Raw genomic sequence first — 22,521 nt, 5'->3', positions numbered from 1 at the left:
TCGGTTATAGGTCCGGGTCTGAATAGGGGAGCATCTGGGTCTGGATCTGGACTGGTGTCTGCCTATTAGTGACTTCTGCTCTAGTAGGTTTTTCCATCTCACTGTCTTGATGGAGTTTGTTTTTTTAGTCGTCATAGTGTGCGCCTGTGGTTATTATCCATGACAACTGAGCAACTTACACTGACGAAGACTGAGATATAGTTTAAAGCTCCATAAAAGATAGCCAGTTGACCTTTGTGTTAAATAACTACTTCAAGGTAAAGAATGGCCTTTCACACATTTGTGTTGGTTGGGTAAACGCAAGGCATAGAGCATTTATTAGCAAGTAGATACAACTGAATTAAAATAAGAACCTATATAAAATTGTAACATCCTTATATAACTGGATTAATGACATTAAGATTTAACACTGAATCGTCAGGACAACTGGAATGAAAGGCACTGGATATCGGTAGCCTCAGGATTGTGGATTATGCAGCCCTAAACTGGGATACATACCAACATTCAATTCAATACAATTAAATTCAAGAGTTATTTGTCAATTCTGCCACACATACAGGACAAACAGAGGATCAAAATGTCGTTCCCTCAGACCCACGGTGTGAAAAGAAAAGATATAAGTTGTGGAAAGGTACAGCGGGGAGCTGCAGGTGAGTTGTTTGACTTTGGGAGGTTAATTAATTGCATCACGTTGCCTAGAATGGTGACAATGCAAATACATAGAGGCACCATAACCACCCACCCACACAACCTCAAACTCACCTCAGCCTCTGAGTCCTTGAGTTTCTGCTTCTTCTCTTTAACCTTCATTTCAAACACCTGTTCCATTTCTGCCTCCATCTTCTTCATTTTCATCACATGCTCTCTGCGCTCCTCCTCCATCTGTGCCAGGGGACTCCTGTTGACCATGACAGAGGCAGAGGTTAGCTGTGTGTCAGTGCCTGATGTCTGAGTTTTTATGTCTTGATGCGTGGCATCCTCTCTTCAGTCTGGGACCTCTGGATAAAACGTTTATATTTGGATGTTAATGGATTGCTGCTGAGCTAAAAATCTGGATTGTTTGAGGCCTAGGCCTACCTGAAATCCACCTGCTGGATTACAGCACCTAAGGGGGGCAGAGCATCAGGCTACAGATCCAGAAGGCTACAGATCCTATAAGTTGTACAGTGACAGTGATTTTTAACTATTCTGCTATTTCTGTGTTGATCTGTAGCCATAGACTCACCCCAGATATTGGATTTTTATGGCCTAGCAGGCCTAGTGGTGTCCAAGATGTCTTCAGATGTTGAAAGTGGAAATTAGATTTCTCTGTCGATTTTAACTTCAGTCACTGACTTTTTCTGGGTGGATTCGTGGAGAGTCACAAGCTATGTGAAGCTTGTGAAGCACTGAAATTAATGCTGTACTGTCTGGTTTTATTGGGCCTGTTCCTGACTGATATCTAACTTTGAGTCAGCTGGGCCTCTTTTCTCAAGTGCATAAACTGTGGATCTCTGTCTGAGCTGAGGGTTATGATGTCTGTGGATATGTCAAAATGGCTGCTTATAGCTGAGGAGTCTCTTCACTCCTGTTGTCTCCTTGTGCTGAGGGAACATTTTACTATTCCTACAACATCATTTACTGGGAATGTATTGTCCTACAGTCTGGTGACTGATGTAAAAGACTGCAACACCAAGCACTATCTTTTTGTTATATTATTGCTTTTATTTTAAATCTGGTTTGGGGATTTTTCACATCAGTGTAAAGAGTTTATTCTCTAAAATGAACATGATTAAGATCTGGATAAAGTCAACTGATGCTGATACTGTTGTCTTATCTAAAACCTGGCTTATAAAATCTGTAAAGGTAGGGGATATTTGCATTTATGGCTACAATGTTTATCATACACACCATCAAAGAAAAGGTGGTGGGGTGGCTATCTATATCAAACGCAATGTTGGTGTTAAATTAGTGCTTTCTGAGTCAGTAACCATATCACCATATAATGCTGGTGGGATGTTATAGGCCCCCCATCTGCCCCTAATAACTCATCATCTAGTCTTGTTCAGCTTCTGTCTCAACTGAAATTCAATGAAATATTGTTGGTTGGTGACTTAAACTGGGATTTGCTGATGCCTGTGTCTGATGCACTGAAATTACAATGTGATTCTCCATTTCTCACACAATTAATTGATTCCCCTACAAGACCCAATGCTAAATGTTTACAAAAATGGACACTCATCGACTTAGCTTTTACAAATAAGCCCTTTAAATGTGTTGCACCAGGTGGTCCAAATGATGCAAGTGATCATTGTGTAATAGCAGTTGTGCGAGAAACAAGAATCCCTAAAAGTAACCGTCGTTTTGTTAATATATACATGATAAAACATCATATGAATTGTTGTTGTTGTGTTGATTTGTTGTTCCCAAAGTCTGAACTGAGCTGGGAAAGAAAGCTTTTAGGTTTTTAGCACCTGCTGCATGGAACAATCTACAGACTCAACTTCAGAATATTGAACCACTGAACAGCTTTAAAACTACGCTGAAATCAACTAAGTCCAGGTTGTCTGTGTGCAAATGTTTTATCTGATTATTTAAGTGAGTATTTCTGTTAATTTGTTGTTGTAACTCAGTGTCGTTAATATGTGAGAAGTAGTTGTTTAGTAACTAAGGCATACTTAGTGAGCTGGCCCTTGGTCTTGGTGGTGTCCACTCCATTACAGGTGACAGCAGCAAGTTTCTTACTGCGGTAATTCTCATAGTGGACATTGTTGGTGACATCCTTTAGATCTTGCATATGGGTCCTATGGAAGGGGAAGAAAAATACAAATAAATCAGGCATGGAGAACCAGACGGAGGGTGAGGAGGACAGAAGAGGGAAGAAAATCCCAGAAGAAAAAATAAGCTTATTAAAAAGGAGCAAGCTAAAGCTACAAATGCATTTTTAAATGTATTGAACTTCTTACATTAGCTACATTAGCATCTCAGAAAATATAATGCATGTACTGTTAACTAATGAGGCAATTAGTAGGAATCTGTCAGCCTCTAATAGCCTCAGTGAGTTAGATTTGACAGGAACTACTAAAACAGTTTAATTCATCCAAGGGTGAGGCATCAACTTACTTTCATGAGATTAAGTGAAGGGAAATAAATGTTCCGTCTCACCTGATCAGCATGTTGCGTAGCACAGTGAAGTCGCAGTGTTCCCCGTTCTCCACTGAAACACACAGGGACAGGGAGGAAAACAGAGGGGAGGGGGGGGGGAGACAAACATCAAAATTACTACACAGGAACACTTCTGATGAGAATAATCATCGTCTTATCTCAAGGGAAACTGAACTAGAAATGCACTGCAAGCTTCTATAGATGTCTGCACATAAAGTCTTATAGGTGCTAAAAACCTGAGTACATTTAGCTGAACTATTAGGTAAATAACTGTCATCTGCTTTAGCCTATCTCTGGCTTTGTGTTCACATTAAGAGGCAGTCCCAGCAGAAACACGTCATTGTCTTTGTGGTGAGTAAGATCAACACAGCTGTAGTGTGTTATTTACACAATAAAACATGTACAGTGTAGTGGTATTATAATAAGATTAAAAAACAAACAAAACAACACAAGTTAAAATTCATGTTATCAGTCTCAATGGAGACCTGATGGCACCAACACACACATATCACAGATTGTAATATTCATTCATCAGTTATAAAAGGAGGGGTGCATTACAAGGTGAAGTCTGTTTATGTTGAAGGAGACACTGTAGAGTATCAGCTGTAGTAGCACATTAACAGAAAACAATTGGCGGAGGAACACGAGGCCGTGATCACATAGGATGGTTTTAATATGAGCACACGGCTTTCATTCTAGATTTTATTGGGTTGGGTTGCAACAGGTCGTACTTACAACTAGTAATGTTTTGGAGCTTCAGACACACCTACTAACACACCTAAACCTCAAAGCAGCATTAAGAGATGTTTTGCCAGTTGAGGTAAGAGCAACAAGCTGCATATAGCAGCAGTCACATATTATCAGCTTATACAAAAAGCTACTACCATCTTAGATTTTGGATACTGTTACAACGTGATATGTCATAAGTGTTGTCTTTTCCTGGTTTTAAAGACTGTATTACAGTGTGATGTCATTTTCTGAACTTAACAACCGTTCAACATGTTCTAATATCTGCATTTACCCACTTCATTATATTAACACTACTGATGATTATTTATCAAAGCCTCATGGTGTAAATATTTTGTTAAAGTACCATCTCTACAATATTGTTGCAATATCAGTATTGAGGTATTTGGTAAAAAACTATGGTGATACTGGATTTTGTCAGCCAGTCCTAGCATTTGTGCTTTTGGGGAGATTTCATATTTTGCAATATAGCCTACAAATACTGCCTTAATATACTATTTTAAAGCCATATCATCCAGCCCTGTATGTTTTAGCAAACAGGTGCAGGAGACACAGAACAATAAAGTTGTGTTTCTGTCCACTTTATGAATCAACGTTTAATATTCAACCATTTTTTGCTCTGTTTTAGTCTCTACCTACTCCTGAGAAAAATATATGGCTCTTTAGCTGCTAGTTAGAGACTAGCTACGTTTACTAGCTAGTTGCTAACTGTGTCCGTCTGATGTTTGATTCTGGGCAGGTAGTGTTACCGTGGATTTTTAGAGGTTTTGTTGCTGAAAACAGTTGCCTGGATGCATCTGAAAACTAATGATGAAACCAGCAAGACTGAACACGTCAACACTGAAGTTGAAGCCACAAAACCAAATGAATGAGCTGAAAGAGGCTAAAAGGCTTCATAGCACTAATGGGACCTGCAAAATTTGGTGATAATTCTCTCAGCTCTGGTGCTCTCCACTTAAATGGGAACTTTGCTGCTTTTCAACCAGCTTTATATAACGACATTGTTGGTAGTATATGCAAATTAACAATGTTAACCTTCTCTCCATTTTGCCTGCACCCCCCACTCTGAATGTGTGTTCAAATCCTCCTATCTGATCACAGCCTTCCACTGTTGGACCCAAAGACGCCACACAGTTAGAACAAACAAGGGTTGTTGGTCAGACGACAGTAAACAGAACTGATCTCATTTCAACATGGTACAGTTAGATGACTGTGAGTTTTCATCTCGGTGACAAAGACATGGTTACACGGTCAGACGGGATTCTGGAAAAGGACTGCAGATAAACTGCTGCTGAGGATGTATGTGGTGGATCTCCAGCCTCCTCTTCATCAAATATGCTGCTCCTTATTGGCTAGCCTCCACCCCACTGGCAGTCAATCATCATCAGGGGAGCGAATAAGGAGGGACACCTTACCATTGATGAAACTTATGCGGTCCCGCAGCCCCTTGGCCTCGAAAGCCAGCCATTGACCTCCTGTCTCTTCTAGAGGAGGGAGCTCTGACGGAGGGGAGGGGTACGGTTTTTCAGTTACTGTCTGCACCCAGTGGGGGCTAAATCTGGGTCTGGAGCAGCTGGGTTTATTATGGCTCAGACTTGGCCCGGTTTGAGCCCAGAATCGGCATATGTTTGGCCCAGATTCAGCCCAGATTTGGCCCAGATCAACACCATAACCTGCATGTGTCCAAGCTGACTGGCTAAAGAGTGCAGGGCTTGTAGAGGGAGTGTGGTGGTTGGTTGGAGGGGTGTTACATGAGGCTCTATGCATGACCAGCTGGGGTTGCAGGTCTCAATGAGGGAATAAGTGGAGGAGCTAAGTGGAGTCAAGGGTCATTGGGGAAAAAAGGTTGTAACTAATAGTATACAGATCTTATTTCTTGATGAATGGCAGAAAATACCTGATGAATTTTTAAAAAACTCAAATCATATTACTTTATTTGCCAATCATGGACGAATAGAAAATTGTCTCAGTCCATCAGGTGTTTTGAGCCTGAGTGCTTTATCCATTAGCAGTGTGTATTTAGGCCATGATGATGAACTGCACTGGTTAAATGAATCAAGAGCACACAACTGTTTATCTGAAACATGCATTGTGTGTGTGCATATGTGTGTCCAGGATTTTTAGCAAAGAACATGTTTGTACGTTAAAAGTCTTACATTAAAATATGCTCCAAGTGTGCTTATGAGTGAGAATTCATGATACCAAGCCACATGTTACCTTGATGACTTAAATGAGCTGCTACATGCCCTTTTGGAAAACACTAACTCACCATTAACTGCTCATGAACCTATAAGCAATGCGTTAGGATGGTGGATCCCAGTCTTTGATCCAGCGATACAGCGAGGCCTGTAAACTGTTCTGACCCAGCACCAACACAATGACCTGAACCCAGAATGTAAAGAGCTGAATCATGCGGTGAAGCAGGGCAGTAATTATCGGTATCGCTGTATGTAATACAACTGGAGCAAAGAAGGGAACCACAGTATTAGAGTGATGTTTCTATTGCAGCTGTAGCTTCAGCAGTAAACAGCCTCTAGTTTTCTCCATGACTATTCACAGCATCAGACCTGGGACAAAACATGTGAGATGTGAAAGCTTTAAACCCACTGATAACACCAGATAAGGGAGGACTTCAAATTTTGAAAGTACATAAACCTCTTCAAATGCACCTTGCAGGATAATTCCTGTTGATTAAAATAGTAATGTATTACACTAATTACGCTAATTAATGAGATCTAGGAACACAGTGACGTCACTAAAAAGAAGTCTGACAGGACAAGAAGCCTGAGCAGTCAGATGATCATACTAGCCTGAAACAAACCCCCAGGTAGGGCTGGGTGTAAAAAAATCTTTTTAACACCTGCCAAGCACCAAATGTGGGTACATTTTCTAATTGGCGAGTTAATCTCTCAAAGCTAACTGCCACACTGGTGGGTAAATGTTTGTACCAAAACATGTGATCAGAAACTCTGCTGAGAGCACGTTTTGGTGTCATTTATGGACGAACCTCTGTCCTCTGCCATGTGTGAAACTCCAACACAGACAGACAGCAAAGGAACAGGGACTTCATGGTGCATTCAGATGCACCCCATAGATAGAACTTATAATAATATAATAATTTATTATTATTATTTTCCGTGGTTGAAATGCATAGACCTATAACTGTCATTACTTTGTTGTTCTTTGGAAGGAGCTAAAATCATAATCATTTCACTTCTCCTGATGCTGCATTAATATTACCTATACAATGCTATTGTGTGAATAATACAGCACTGATGTTTGGGCTTCTGGAACTTTTGTTTCTCAGTTCATCTGTTTAGACTTCATAGTAGTGACTTCACCTTGTTCCCTGGTCTCAGTAATTAATGTGGTGAGTTCAATACTGTCGGTAACTGACAGAAATGATCAAAAACATCAAAATAAGACCAAATTTGTAATAAACCGGAATTGCCCTTCAACAACACACAGTGAGGTTTTTGAAAGATTTTTTTACGGGATATCAAATTAAGTGACAGCAAAAATAATCATTCATGTGTCAACCCAGTAGATCGATGGCTCTTTTGCTCCATGGCCAGACCTTGCATTCCTAAAGCATAAGGAATATCATCTTTCCCTTTGCTGAGGGTGGACTGGTGTAGATTTTTGTGTTGGATGTACTGCACACTGTCTTAGGGTTGAAACTATCAATATCTCAAAAGAGTGAAACATTTGCTCTCTTTTGTTCTGAGTGTAGTCATTTAAAGAGATGGTAGTAAAGATTTACATGAGATTTTACAGGCTGACACTGATGGTACTTTAGGGTATAGTTAAAAGTGTTCTTTTTAACATCAACACAAACATTCTTTGCTAAGGATCCCTGAAACAAGTAACTTGTCACCAAATTTCTGCACTGACTGAGACATATGACATATGACACTGACACAAAAACATATCAGTGCTCTCTGGTGGACAAACTATGCAACTGCAACACTGTTTCAACATTGCTCCAGCATGACGTGTCTGCACACAGCCCAAAGGATACTAAAAGACAACACCCACCCCAGCCACAGTCTGTTCACCCTGCTGCTGTCTTGCAAAAGATACAGAGTTACTGACGTACCTCAAGACTACAGAGCAGCTTCTTTCTTTGGACTGAGACTCCTGAACTCATCCTCAGCATTCCACCATCAATAGTTGTACAGGCGCAATAGAATAATTTTTCTGACTTGATAGTTATTTATTAATTAGTGTATATAATCTTGAATCTGGGATTCCTCAACCACAGTTTCTTAGTACTTAAACCCCACAACATCAGTTACATAGATATTTAAATCTGTAAAATAAAAGACTAAAGTGTACATTATAATAATATCAATAATTGTCTCTAGAACTTTTTTCTAGTCTTACTGTGGACAGTGCTAGCTGTACAGGTTCAGTCAGCATGGTGTATGACAGACAAAGAATGCAGGGGCCAATAATCTACTGAGAACACATGAATCATTTTCTATTTTCTTTTGTATTTCAAAATATAACATGTTCACATTTTAATGTCAAAGTTCTTCACTGTTTTCAAAGATTTCGTAAATATGGTGTTGTTCAGTACTTTGATTGATCATCAATATTCAGCCCAAGTCTGATTAGAGCATTGGTTTGACCATCAGCCTAATGATGAGACAGCACAGCAACAGAAAAGTGAAGGGAAAAGGAGGGCTGGAGAGTTTGGGGGACACTCTGAGAGGGGAGAAGTAGGGGAGAAGATGAGGTTGAAATAAAGTGAAAGATGGTTTGGTTTACCAAAAATGCCCTCTGTCAGTCATGGAAAAGAATAGACAAAAAGAAAAAAGAAAAAAGAGAGAAAAGAAAGAATGAAAAAGTGAAAGACTGATAAACGGTCAACCACAGAGCAACAACGGTATATTACTTTATATAAAGATATAAACAGTAATCATCTTTCAGAGGAATTTAAAACAAACTTAGTGAAAACTAACACACCAGTAAGAGCAACAACAGTTCATCATGGCCAATGGCAGTCTCTGATTGGTCGATTGGGTAAGTCAGTGCTCGCTGCCATACTGAAAGAAGTTATTCCATAATACACCATGTCTGTCCCTCTTTTCCAGAATCCCTACCAGGGTCAAAACCATCACTATCAAAAGGACTGTGTGCATGGGAGTTTGTTTGTGTTGAGGGGAAGGCAGGTGGGTGTACAGTACTTCATACTTACTACATAATCTAACAACATCTTTGGGAACATGTTGACCCCTTTCATTTTCCCAGTTATAAGAGAAAAGTTCTAATTTCCAACAGTCCTGGTCACTGTTATCCCTCCATTCACACAGCCTCAAACACCAAAGAAGCAAGTCATGGGGAACTGATCCTCGAAAACCATCCAGAACCAAGCATTTTCACCCAAAAAAGCTGAAAAGTTGGACTCCATGTGGAACCAAAAAATACCTTACAGTAAGTGTGAACCGAATGGGGTGTTTTATATTGTACTACAGGTCATTGTGCATTGTGCAATACTGTCGATTGATGACGCATTATTCATCACAATGGTTCAATTCAATACTGGTGTTAATGTGTGCGTGTGTGTGCGTGTGTGTGCGTGTGTGTGTGTGTGTGTGTGTGTGTGTCTCTGTTCAAGATCCAGAGCTATTTTGGTGGAAAACCCCTCAAAAGGCATTCAGCAGGATTCTGGCACAATATGTGGAAGAAAACTTAAGAAAAAAAGAATAAAGACACGCTGACTAACCAGTAGGAGACTAACCAGAACCAGTAAGATCCAAGAGGCTTCTACAGAACTGAAGAAGCTTCTTGGATGAGAGGTGAAGCGTCTTCAAGAAACTGAAACAAGTACAGTTGCCTACGATACAGCACTTAGAATTACCATAAACTGGATGACTGAGAACCTTCATCAACACGACTCAAAATCTACTTAAATCCATATTCAATAAGACTAATCAAAGCTCCAAGAGGTGAACTATGACCATGCTGTGCTATGTGACGGTAAAACACATTTTTGACAAGTCACTGTATTACCTGGTAGTTAATACATTCAGTGGATACAGTGGGTCACTGTGGAAAACATGCACTATGTCCCACACTCTCAGGAATATCATGCTTCATTCATCATGATAGAGATAACACTGTCACTGCTCGACATTCTCATGCACATCAACCTTCAAACGCAAACATGCATCAGCATCTCTCTCACATCCGTCGGTGTCTGACTAAGGTGCAAGGTGACATACAGTGTATCAAAGGTCTTTCTTAAAAAACTGTCACACTTCTTTTCAAGTTCATTTTCTAGGCACCTGCTGTTTGGCCACAAAATGGAAGCCGTATCCTTCCTTTCCGGCAATGGACCGGAATCAACCTACCTTCCGCCACGCCCCACGGGTACTGACGACCTCTGACCTTCTTGCCGTTCACCTCGATGACCACATTGCTGCCCACCACTGCCAGTGGCATCTTCTCCTGGAGAGGAAAGACACACAATTTTCTGCAAATCTGCTGTAAAAGCCTCCTGCATTTTCCTCAGTGAGAGATTTGTCTACATACTTTTAAGGCCCAGTCAGTCCAAAAAGTGGCACAGCTAAATGTATCTATGTGTCCTGTGAAATAGGTGCTGCTAGAGGCTTGGTAATGTCGAGCCTTGGTGCAAGGCTAGTTAATGAACTATTATGGCGAGAAAGCCAAGTGCTAACACACCAGTAAGCCGGAAACATGCTAGCACTCGTCAGTCACAACTACCACTGTGTTCTCAGGATTGTACATCACTTCATCAATAGAGGGATATTGAAAAAGGATAAAGCTCTCTGGGCTAGAAAGCTCATTAACGGTCAGTTAGCAAGCTAGTTAGCTTGGTCGCAAATTATTAAGTTATACGTTTTTTTAATTAAATGTCACACTGCACAGAGATCTATAGTGGCCACCGTTGGTTGGAGCTTTAGCAGGACTGCTTGCTTTGTATGTAAAAGACATACAGAGAAGGGTTTAAACAACTGAATGGTGCAATGTGGCTAATAAGCTACAATAGCTGTTCCATCAAAGGTCAGCTCTGACACGACGGCTTGCTCAACAGCCAAAATTCACGTGTCAACGTTCACCAGAGTCACTGATGGCCAACATTAATATGATCTGGGGATATGTTGTCACGTGTAGTACCAAGCTTGACTCTTGCCTGAGGCAGCAGTTACTGGGGCAGAGCTACATGGACAACCATCATTAGTGAAAGTTCTTCAATGAGCTGGTCTATAAAGTTGCTGAAGAGTTATGCAATAATGCTGCCGGGCATGTGGAATACAGGACAGCTGCAGCGGTTGGATACTGATCAGAGGACAGACTGACCTTTGGCTGTCTGTGACTCTCTATTTATGTCTTCCTGCTGAGATCAATCAGAAGTGCTCAAATCAAGTTTTACCAACAAGACAGCGTGGTCCATTACCTTGATCTTCCGGATGAGTTTGTTGTCCTCGTCGTCCTCCGTGTCTGGGAACTCATAAATCTTTATTTTGTGCTCCTGTATCTCTTTCATTATCTGACAAAGAAGACAGTAGAGTAGTAGAAGAAAGTAATCAGAATGAAGTACACACAATTGGCCATCATACATATGTAGCTCAAAAAGAATTTTAATTTCTCTTCTAGGTAAACAATCCTTGTACACTTAAAAGGAATAATTTGACATTTCATGCTTATTTGAAATATACCATTTGTTCTTTTTTCTGGGAGTTAAATTGACACTAGTTTCATGTCTATGCGTGACATATATAGCTAGAGCCAGGATGTGATTAGCTTAGCTTAGCATAGCTCTATCCATATTCTGAAAATATCCCTACCATCAACTTCAAAACTCAATATGTTGTACCAAAGTTGTATAATTCTTACACTAACAGAAACATAAAAATGACAACTTTTAGAGAGAACTATCAAGAGAGGGAGTCATGCACTGGAACTGTTTCTGATGAACAACTGTTTATCCAATGTTCCAGTATTTCCAGGCAGCATCTGTGCTGGTCAACCTCAAGGTGACACAAGACTCTGGGAGGTCACTGCATCCCGCTGTTGCTTGCCAACTTGGGGATTAATGGACTCATGAACTTACTCTGGGAAGGAAAGCTAGACAGCATATTTCCCAAAATGTTTCCTATTGCTTTACATGTCTATGTTGCATGTTGCGGGTAAAACAGATACACATATGCTACTAAGTTTTTTATCTGTTCACCTTAGATATACAGCAGCATTGCCTATCCCATTAATGTGACACATGGACATAAATACCTGTTTCTTAAAAAGCTGGCACTCTTCTGGAGTCAGAGTGTCTGCTTTTGCAATGAGAGGGATGACGTTGACTTTGTCATGGAGTCTCTTCATAAACTCGATGTCCAGCGGCTTCAGACTGTAGGATAGAGAGAAGAAAACATTTAACCAAAATCATCTACAAGTCAACAGAGGCATTCACTTTGTTGTACAGCTGAGCTAAATCTGACCAGTGTAGTACACTCAACAGGTTTATCATAGTAGAAGAAGCACACAGCTAAACGTATTAGTTTGTGTGTGTTAGCAACAGGTAAGTGGTAACCTGTCCTGGGTGTACCCTGTCTCTACCAATCAGAGCTGTGAGTCTCCGCCCTCCTCATACCTGAACAGGATAACCTCTTATTGGGAAATGATGAATACAAACTCTTCAATGACATCATTTCATGAGGATCAGCAGCCCCGTCACACATCATTTGAATAAACAATTAAGCTTAAACTGCCACAGTGGCTTCCTTAGTATTTTTTGAAGTAAATGCAGTTCAGAGGGTCACCAGCAGAGGGCCAACCAACTGTACTTTGCATGTAGCCCACAGCAAAGACACAATGAAGCCAGCTGAGTGTGACAGACTTTGTGTCTTACGTTTCCTTCTTCTGTGTTGACAACTGTCGGTTTTGTCTTGCTGGGCTGCTGAGGGACTGTCTTTGTAATTCTCTAATAGGCTCCATCTCTGTCTAAATGACAAGTGGGATCCGTATCTGGTCCGGCATGAGGCTGGTGGGCTGTCTGCAAATGTGGGCGGTGTATGTGGAAAGTGAGTATGCACTGCATAATGAGAGAAAATTATGTAAAAATAACTGTACAGAGGCGGCTGTGGCTCAGGAGGGAGAGTGGGTTGTCCACTGATCACAGGGTTGGTGGTTCAATCCTCAGCTCCTCTCGTCCACATGTCAAAGTTTCCTTGGGCAAGACAATGAACCCCTGAATTCTCCCGATGGTGAGTTCAGCATCTTGCATGGTAGCTTACTGCCAGCAGTGTGGAAGTTTGTGTGTGAATGGGTCAATGGGGGAATAAGACATAAATGAATATTTTGGATAAAAGCTTTATATAAATCCAGCCATTTACTATTTACATGGTTGAATACTTGTATCCAGTTGTGCCCATAAAAATGCAATTATTTTTATTCATGTGCATTCAAATGATTCATGCTATATGCGGACATGGTTCTGTGTCTGTGTGTTATGACTTTGAGTAATAAAGGGCCTTTTGAGGTACTCATCCCAGGAATGCAGAGATACAGAGAGGGCAACAAAACAGCTGTTGAGTGGTTGACTAGTTCACAGAGGGACACAGACACAGAGTGAAGGAACTGCTCGGTTAGAACAGGGTCAGGTTTTTGTATAATGCAGCATCAGAACGCAGTCTCAGATAACACTGGAGTCAGAGTGTCTGCTCTCAGCAGAGGGAGATACCGACTGTCGAGACACTTAAAATGTTTTTCTTTCAATGTTATCGTAAATCATAGATTGTCTCTACATACTGACAGTGATTTATCCAGCCAGCAGCACTTACTCCTGGTTGGACTCTGCGCTGGAACTTTCCCTTCCTTCTCCCTTTGGTATCTTGGGGTATAATACATCACAGACAGGCTAAGCTTGGAAACATGACCATGCAGTTTACAACATTTCAGATTTTACAGTCATGTGTGACTTGGGAAGAAGCAGTATTCAAACAGCAACTCTGCAGCTGGTGCAGCACATTTGAAGGTTAACAATTCACTTAGAAACTATAGCTGTCAAATTCCTGTAAAGTGACAGGAAAATCACCATTACTTGATATATTTACCGAGAGAAATGCTGAGAAATTGTCCTGACATTTAGAGTTGTCAGTGACTCAATAGTTTGCTTGCATTTATCAACAATACTGGAATACAAGAGTGGGGTACGCCACACCAATTACTGGAATTTATAGAGCTGTCAAAGATGGAGACGCCACTTAACTCGACTTAATTTTATTTATACAGCCCAAAATCACAATAACATTGCCTCAGCGGGCTTTTACAAGCTGTACAGTGAATGACATCCTCTGTCCTTAGACCATCTACTCGAGTGAGACAAAACTTGCCATATTGAGACAAATAACCCTTTTCAACAGGGGGAAAAAAAGATACTTTCAAACTCTCTTTCAAAAACTTGTTTGTTTTGCATCATAGTTCAATTGTAGGTTCCTTTCAGACATGCCTCTATTTCTGTAAATGTCATTTTTAATGTTGGTCTCATGTCTCTTGTCACATCCTGAGTCACTTTTATGCACGATGGCAATCTAACGAGGTCGGCCTAGTAATTTTGCAATAACATTCATCAAGACACAAGTCTGAACTGAGCGCTGCTCATACTTTAACCATCTCTAAACACAACCATTCAGATTCTACAAAATCAGCACATTTAATTATCAGGTGTAGGTGTCAGCTTGAATGAGTCAGCAGTATTTCAGAGGGAAACTGGTAATAGAGGGTTCAGAAAGAGGCTAATTGCCTCAATTACAGAAAACAATGTGTTTACACACTTTCTGGCTGATGCCATCAAAAGATTTGCACAGTAATGTCATTTTAAAAAAAAAGCCATCTGTACATATCTGTAAGCAATCAAGGAGTGATTTAGATCTATACAGATCATCACTGAACATGAGAGGTTGGATGTTAAAACAGAGCTCCATATTTTTAGTCAGGCTGGTGCTGCTGCTATACTAAGGAACAGGGAACGTTCCAGTGATGCCAAGTGAAAACACACACACACGCACAACCATTTGAGACACTGCAAGATGAGAGAAGACACAGTATGTTTGTCTGAGATGAGAGGCCTGCCTCTGTGAGCTGCACTGAGCCTCCACTCTGATTGGATAATTCAGTGATGGGGAGCAGAGCTCTACTTACTGAGCATGGGCAGAACTGGGTTATATAACCTTTGTGGGTCACAAACACTGGCTGGCACGCACGCACGCACGCACGCACGCACGCACGCACACATGCACACACAGCCTTTTGCTTCAGCCTCAGCTTGTATAGCTGGCAGGGGATAGGAAACTGAATTGAAAGGTAGACTCTCCCATGAAGTAGGAGTTTCCAAGCCAAAGAGAGGCAATAGGTTGATCATCTCATTCTAAACACTGCATCAATTGATTTCACTGACTGGCACAGCACTGTCAGTTGGACCAGTTCAGAAGAATGTGGTTAGTGCTAGTGAATAACACCTTTGAATACAAATAGACTGGCACAGGGAGCATCTTGACCAGAGCAAATCCTTCCATTTGCCATCTGCTGCTTCTAAAACGCTGGCTTCAGAATATCTTGGTTCACCTGGTTACAACTATGATACTTTATGAAATTATAGCCTTGGAAGCAACTTAAAGCTCCTATGATCATTTTTTTTTTTTAGAAATTGATTAAACCACTATTTTCAATGTGATAGGGGTCGCTTGTGGTGACAGACCCACAGAGATTTATAACCCAACTCTCTAGGGTTTCATTATCTCTCGAGTATGTCTTATAGCTCAAAAAATGCATTTCTTTTTGGTAAAAACATGTGACACAAAGGGGAATGTAGTTGTAAGAACAACGACAGTACCAGTGTCATATCTAAAGTATTTTTTCTTATTATTGCCTCAGTTTGTGTCACCTTACTTAATGTTACATCTGTTGAATCGTTATTACACCTTCATCTCATGCAGACCTACCCGTGTCCAGAGGGCGCTATGAAGTACAAGCAGCAGTGGACTCTGTTGTCGGGCATGGACCTGCGGTTCACCCTCGACTCTGCATTCAGGAAGTCCTCGCACTTACTGTCAATGTAGTTTATGACTGGCTGCCAACTAGGAAGATGGAGAGAGACATCAGGCGGAGAAAAGAAGAGGCCATCTGATAATAAAGAACGCATGATCATTTGGTAAGATCAAACTATGCACTCCTCACCAGTTGCTGTTGTCCACTGCATCCCCAAACCCGGGTGTATCCACAATAGTCAGTGTCAGCTGGACCCCTCCTTCCTTAATCAGCACTTTGGACTGCTCCACCTGGAACACAACAACATTCACACTATTTAGGACACTACTGAGCTGAATAAAAACCTATGCCTCACATCTAAATCTGAATTGTTGCAGTCCTCTGATAATCTGTCTGTATTTGTATGGATTCAACACTTTGTTACAATTCAGGATGCTGTTTGGCAACACAATGTTCCCACACACACAAGCCTACATGTTTAATTGTTTAACACTATCCTTTCCCACTCAGGGCACAGATGATACATCACTGCGCTGTAAGTGCACCCACACAGCCTGCTGGGAGATTCATAGATACCAGTATCTGCTGGCACTGGTGTGAGCAATCTTTAACTCTTTCCGTCCTCTGAGCTGCAAACATCAGAGCCGTGATGGTGTGTATGGAAGGGATGGATGATTACCACCTCCTCACTATACAGGGTATTCCATCCTATCCTAACTCCTGAGTTCAGGCAGTCCTGGTGCTATCTAGAGATGCAGAAACTGACTATTTTCACTTTTGATTATTTTCTTGAGTAATCGATATGTAGATTGGTCTATAAAAAGGTAAAAAAAACCTGTGATAAATGTTGATCAGTGTTTCACAAAGCCCAAAATGATGTCCTCATTCGATGTTTTGCTTTGTCCACAACCCAAAGATATTCAGTTTACTGTAATAGAGGAGTAAAGAAACCAGAACATATTTTTAATAATATTTAAGAGGGTGGAATCAAAGAATTTTGGACTCTATTTTCTATCTAAAACAATTATTCGAACAGATTAATAAATTATCACAGTTATTTAATAATGTGATAGGTGACAACTAATCGATTAATCTAGAACTGACCCAAGGAGGCTGCAGACTGACTCTTGTATGGAGTTAAAAGCACTGCTTTCAACAACAAAGACAACTCCTTGATTAGTCTGGGTGAAGCTACTGTACTCTTAAAACAATGTTCATGATTAATACATGAGCATACACGCTGCTACAATGATGTAATTGAGGCCAGAGTTGTTGCAGAATTGGAGTGGTGCACAAACATCTCTTAATTAAGGATGTAGAAAACTTAACTACCAGTACAACTGCTGTTTTATGACATGTTATGGCACACGTTATGCCAATTGCAGTTAACATTGACGAAGTATTAGGTTAACATGATGCACTGGTTCAACACAAGTTTGTGCAAGTTATTCAGCATTATGATAATGATGACATGATATATGATGGTCAGAGCTGTCAGAGTTTTTTTTCCCCAGCAAATGCCAGTGCCATGACAGAAATGTCTAATCAATGTGCAGTCATCTGTACTACCACATAACAAATACCACAATTGCAGCCTTAATTTGCTATTCCTGAGCTCTGTCATTGAATAGTGGCCAGGACATATTTTTGCAGAATATTATGATGTCACAGTGAAGTTGACCTTTGACATTTTGGATATAACATGTCATAACTTCATCATTTAAACATTTTTGTGAAGTTTTGAAATAATTATGTGAATTGTTAAGTAGTGGCCAAAAATGTGTTTTGTGAGGTCACAGTGACATTTGACCACTAAAATCTAATCAGGTCCTTGAGTCCAATTGGATGTTTGTGCCAAATTTGAAGAAAGTCCTTAAAAGCGTTCTTGAGATATTTTGTGCTCAAAAATGGGACGGATGTATGGATGTAGGTATGTACGTACGTACGGACAACCCGATAACAGAATGCCTCCAGTCAAGGCTATTGCCAGTATGCATGCAAACTCAATAGAATGTTGCATGTGGATGCAAATGCTTGTGAATGAAACAAGGTTAAGACTTTAGGGTTAAAACTAGGTTCATGATCGGTCTGAACTTACTTTTGGGCCGTAGGAGTGTCATGATTGTGAGGTAACTGCTGGGTGAGGGGTGACGTGGTGTGTCTTGGTTTGAAAGCATTTTGTGCTTACATGGGAGGGATTTAATCAAGCTGGCATGGGGTGTTAAGTTGCTCTTCAAAATCTCTACTAATTGGATTTTCATACTCTACTAAACTTCAGAAAAAGCAATGTCTGCATAGGAAAATGCATTTTCCTAGGGTTGAGCAAGCACTCCACTAAAACAAACCTCCAGTACAGATATTCAGTATACTTTTGATGGATACTTTTGATGGATACGAGTACCACCTGAGTAAAACGTGACAGTATATGTGATGAAGGAAAATCCTCATAGGTGGCTGACGGAAGTATATAAAAAAACTTGTTCTGTAAATAATTCTTACTCTGTGATCAAAAACATTGATTTGAAGTTCAATTCTGAGGCTGATTTGTTATTAGTTTTCTAATAAGTACTAAATATAGCAACATAGAGTCAACCCATATCAATTTCAGGTTTAATTGAACTACTTACAGTCACTTAGAGTTTATCCGAGTACAGACAGGGATACAGATCATTTAGTTGGTTGAACAGATACAGATAAAGGCCTACTCACTCATCCCTATCAAGAACTATGGAAACTATCAAATGGTGACCACGACTGTAAACACATGGACTAAAATGTACAACCATCTCTGTATAGACTGGAAGACCAGTACTGACCTAAAAGTAGTGTTACTTAAAACCATTCACTATATTTAACATGTTATAATGAGATAAACCTGGTCCTGCTCGCTTCTCTCCATCTGCAGTGCCACAGTATGTTTAATGAGGAACACAAGTGCTAAATAAATACAAGATCAAGCTAATTATTGTTAACAAAATGTCTGTCTGATTGAGTTGTGTGTGGCTTTAGCTTGAAAGAGAAAAATCAGACAAGCGAAACTCTTCCATCTCACATATATTCACATTCAGTCCCACCGATCTATCATTTCCTGCAGCTTGTATGCTGTTCCCTCACTTCGCCGCATACTTTCACAAGGCCATCTAGTTATTTTAGGATCACCCCTTTAACTAAAACTACAGCCCTCTCGCTTGAACGCATTCTTCAGCTTCCACAAACCTTCAGATAATCTGTCTAACTTTACAGCTGAGCATATATATCACACACCACACTCATTTGACATATCTGAGCTTAATTGTGCATCCAGCATGTGTGTGTTAAGATGTGTGTTTGTACTGTAAGTGTTTGTGCATGACATGTCGGCCATCTCAAAACCAAATCTGCTATTTCCACCGTTTCCGTGAAGAAAAACAGATTGGGAGAAAACCTCAAAAATGCCGTCAGTCTCAACACCATCATTTAAAAGTAATCTGATCTGGGGGAATGTGAGTGAGCGACAAAGCATGAGAGATTGTTCGGGAATATAAATACTCTGACCCTGTCTCTCCCCCTCAGCCTCAGACCACAGCACACACATTTACACACACTAACTGCTACTTGCAGGAGAGCATGTATGCCCACGTTGCGCTCATGGGGTTCACATGAGGTTCGTTGTGAGCAATGGACCCAAAAGGGAGCTGGAAGCAAAAGGCTCTTAAATGTTTTCAGTCTTGCCATAACATAGTAAATTTAGCTCTGTGTTGGTGCACAGACTGGAACATAACAGAGCTGCTGTCGTGTGGGGAAGCGACATCATCTGATTTGTTTCTACAATCAATAATTTAGGACACAATGCGTGAGTGCAAGGATACAGCTTTCAAATTCACAAACTGAAGGTAAAAAACAACAAAAAACAGGACTTTCACTTTCCATGAGCACAAAATTTCAATGTATGAAGTGGAACAGTTGGAAAATGTACATGTCTGATAAAAATTTCAAGGATGCCAAAATTTAAATGATGAAGTTTTTGGTAAATTTCGTATTGCCCTTTTATTGAATGATTTCATGATTTCATGAAGTTTTTAGAGCTTAGAGTCAGTTCAGTACTATTAGTACTAGTTTTGTTACTTTATATTTGTTTCTACATTTTTTTTTTCATTTAAGAACTGAAGACAAAGCTGTCAAATTTTGGATTTTCTCTTAACACCAGTAGCTGTACAAAAACTGACCATTTAAAAAGGCAAAAACCTGGATGAAATGAAAACTATTTAAAAAAGGTCCAGTTTGTTGGAATGAAGAGCAAAAATGGAATAGAATACGATTAATTATGTTTTCATTAGTGTATAATTACCTGAAACTAAGTGTAGTTGTGTTTTTGTAGCTTAGAACTAACCTTTTATATCTACAGAGGAAGCAGGTCCTCTTCAATTGAGACGCCAAGTTTCTACAGTAGCCCAGAATGGACAAACCAAACACTGGCTCCAGAATGGGCCTTTCAAGTTTTTAGTGAGAATGTAGAATACACACTCGTTATTAAGATTAAATAAGAGTCACCTTATAATTAAGTCTTCCTTTCTTTATTTGCATATGTTCGGTATTGCGGTCAGCCAAAAGTAACGGGAAGTAATCAAGTTACATTACTTTAATATTGTTACACTTGGATTACATTACTGACTACATTTTTTACCAGGTGAGTGTGTAACTGTAACACAATACATTTTAAAAGTTGCCCTCCTCCTTTAATAAATTGAACCATTTTCTTTGTAGAAAGTAGTTCCAATGACAACTGCTGACAACAATATGGACACTTTTGAAAAATACACTGATGTTTATTTCCACTGTGTTGAGGTCGAGGCAGAAATCTCAAAAGAGGGCATCTCAAAACCAGGTAGTAGACCAAAAGTAGTGCAGGGCCGATAATTTGAATGAAACAAACACTCCCCTGCCTACACAGAAGCACTTTTGGCTAGCTGAGCGGTAAATTGAATAGCTGGCTTCTAGGAAAAGGCAGTTGTGTGTACTGTGGATGTGTGGGTGATGCTTGTTCGTGTTAATGTGCAGAGACGACAGTGTACAGTGTTAGTGGGAGCCAAATCCTGCTGCGAAGTGATTTGCAATTTGTTGTGTCTGTGTGGGAGCAGTTATCATGACAAGGCAAACAATTTATTAATCATGTGAAGAGAGGACGATTGTTTAGCTTTTTAGCAGTGTGTGTGTGTGTGTGTGTGTGTGTTTGTGTGGGTGGGTTGGTCGGTGGTTGTGTGTGTGTGTCTTTGTGTGTGGGTGGGTGGGTGTTACATTTTTTGGGAACATTCTTGCCATTCTACTGACCCTCTCAGGCCCTAGGGGGCGTACAAGGACTCTCACCCAATTCCCTGTTTTTCTTTGTCTCTCCCCTGTCACCTCTTGCTCACCCATCATCGCCTCAGTCCTCAGAGACACTCTTTAGTTAGACCCTGCTTGGTCACATTCCTCCTCCTTTACTCTGCCTTTTTGTCCCTCTTCTCCCGCTACCTGAATCCCCTCTTCCTCCTGGCTAGTTCGCTACTCTGTCCCAAACCCTCCTCTTCCACCTTCTTGCAGTTGTCCTCACCATCTTCTTCTTTTCCCTCCTTCCCTTTTTCCAACCCCTTCTGTCTTCTGCTCCCCACTGCTGATCCAGATGTAGCCTCCTCCTCCTCCTCCTTCTCAGTTTGTCATGACCATAAAAGGATAAAACCAGGCCTTGCTGTTTCCCCTCTTAGTTCTTCCATCCTTCTGTCTCACTTTCCTTTCTCCATCCTTCTTGCTTCCTCCTCTTCATATACTCCATGAAGATACTCCAGGTGTTGCACCAAACTCTTTTCTTCTCTATGATTTTTAGCCTTTTACTCTTCATGGCAGCATGACAACTAGGACTGGTTCAAGCAATGTGGCTAGGAAGTGTTCAAATTATCTTCAAAGCAAGGAGGTTAAGTGACACATTGCCAACTTTGGTAGTCAATGCTCTCAAAAAGTCATACAGAGCTTTTAGAGACAGGAGGCGACTAGCATAATATAGAATTTTAGTGTCTAGGTTTTCACCATCTAATCAGTGAATGGACCAACAGGCAGGAGGACACCATTAGGCGGTTTCATAGATGTAGATATGAGGAGTTTCTCAAAGCAGCAGGGATGTTGAGCTTGTCTTTGACTTTTTCACCCCTCAAACCTGACTCATGACCTTTTGTTATCTGTACTCGGACACTTCATGTCTAGGAATGCCTACTACTACTACGACTATTGAAATGAGAGAGCAGTCTAAGGTGGGTTTATTATTTCGGCAAAGAAGTGACAATAGTTGAAATAGAGGTCCTATTTACCACTGAAGAAAGTGAATACATTTGACATTACACACTTCATGACACAAAAACTGACGTTATGAATGAAACAATTCAAACAATTGACTAGCAGGTGTATTTTCGGCTAGGGCTGCCCGATATTGGAAAAAAACTGACATTACAATATTTTGGTTTATCTGTGATTTATATTGAGAAATGAAAAAATGCAGGAATTTCCTTCAGATAACTTAAATAGCTCTATTAGGAAAGAATGCATAATTCTAGAATAACTGGGTGATTTTCTTGGAAGCGCATTTTATCAAAACAAGTCGACCCTGCT

At 40.4% G+C, this 22,521-nt stretch overlaps 1 protein-coding gene across 2 annotated transcripts in view; it reads right to left on the bottom strand.

Moving 5' to 3' along the window:
- Window positions 1–22,521, bottom strand: part of septin15 (septin 15) — a 57,942-nt gene that overhangs the window by 3,714 nt on the left and 31,707 nt on the right. For both annotated transcript variants that reach the window (XM_073472257.1, XM_073472258.1), the window contains exons 4-11: window positions 16,096–16,196; window positions 15,861–15,995; window positions 12,151–12,268; window positions 11,318–11,410; window positions 10,251–10,347; window positions 3,145–3,196; window positions 2,658–2,783; window positions 763–898 (exon numbers count right to left, since the gene is read on the bottom strand). In XM_073472257.1, coding sequence (XP_073328358.1) covers window positions 763–898; window positions 2,658–2,783; window positions 3,145–3,196; window positions 10,251–10,347; window positions 11,318–11,410; window positions 12,151–12,268; window positions 15,861–15,995; window positions 16,096–16,196 — 858 coding nt within the window. The remainder of the gene's footprint in view (window positions 1–762; window positions 899–2,657; window positions 2,784–3,144; window positions 3,197–10,250; window positions 10,348–11,317; window positions 11,411–12,150; window positions 12,269–15,860; window positions 15,996–16,095; window positions 16,197–22,521) is intronic.

Source organism: Pagrus major, chromosome 8 (assembly GCF_040436345.1).
Source record: "Pagrus major chromosome 8, Pma_NU_1.0".
NCBI classification, from domain to species: Eukaryota; Metazoa; Chordata; class Actinopteri; order Spariformes; family Sparidae; genus Pagrus; species Pagrus major.
This window is presented reverse-complemented; position numbering and strand designations above follow the sequence as displayed.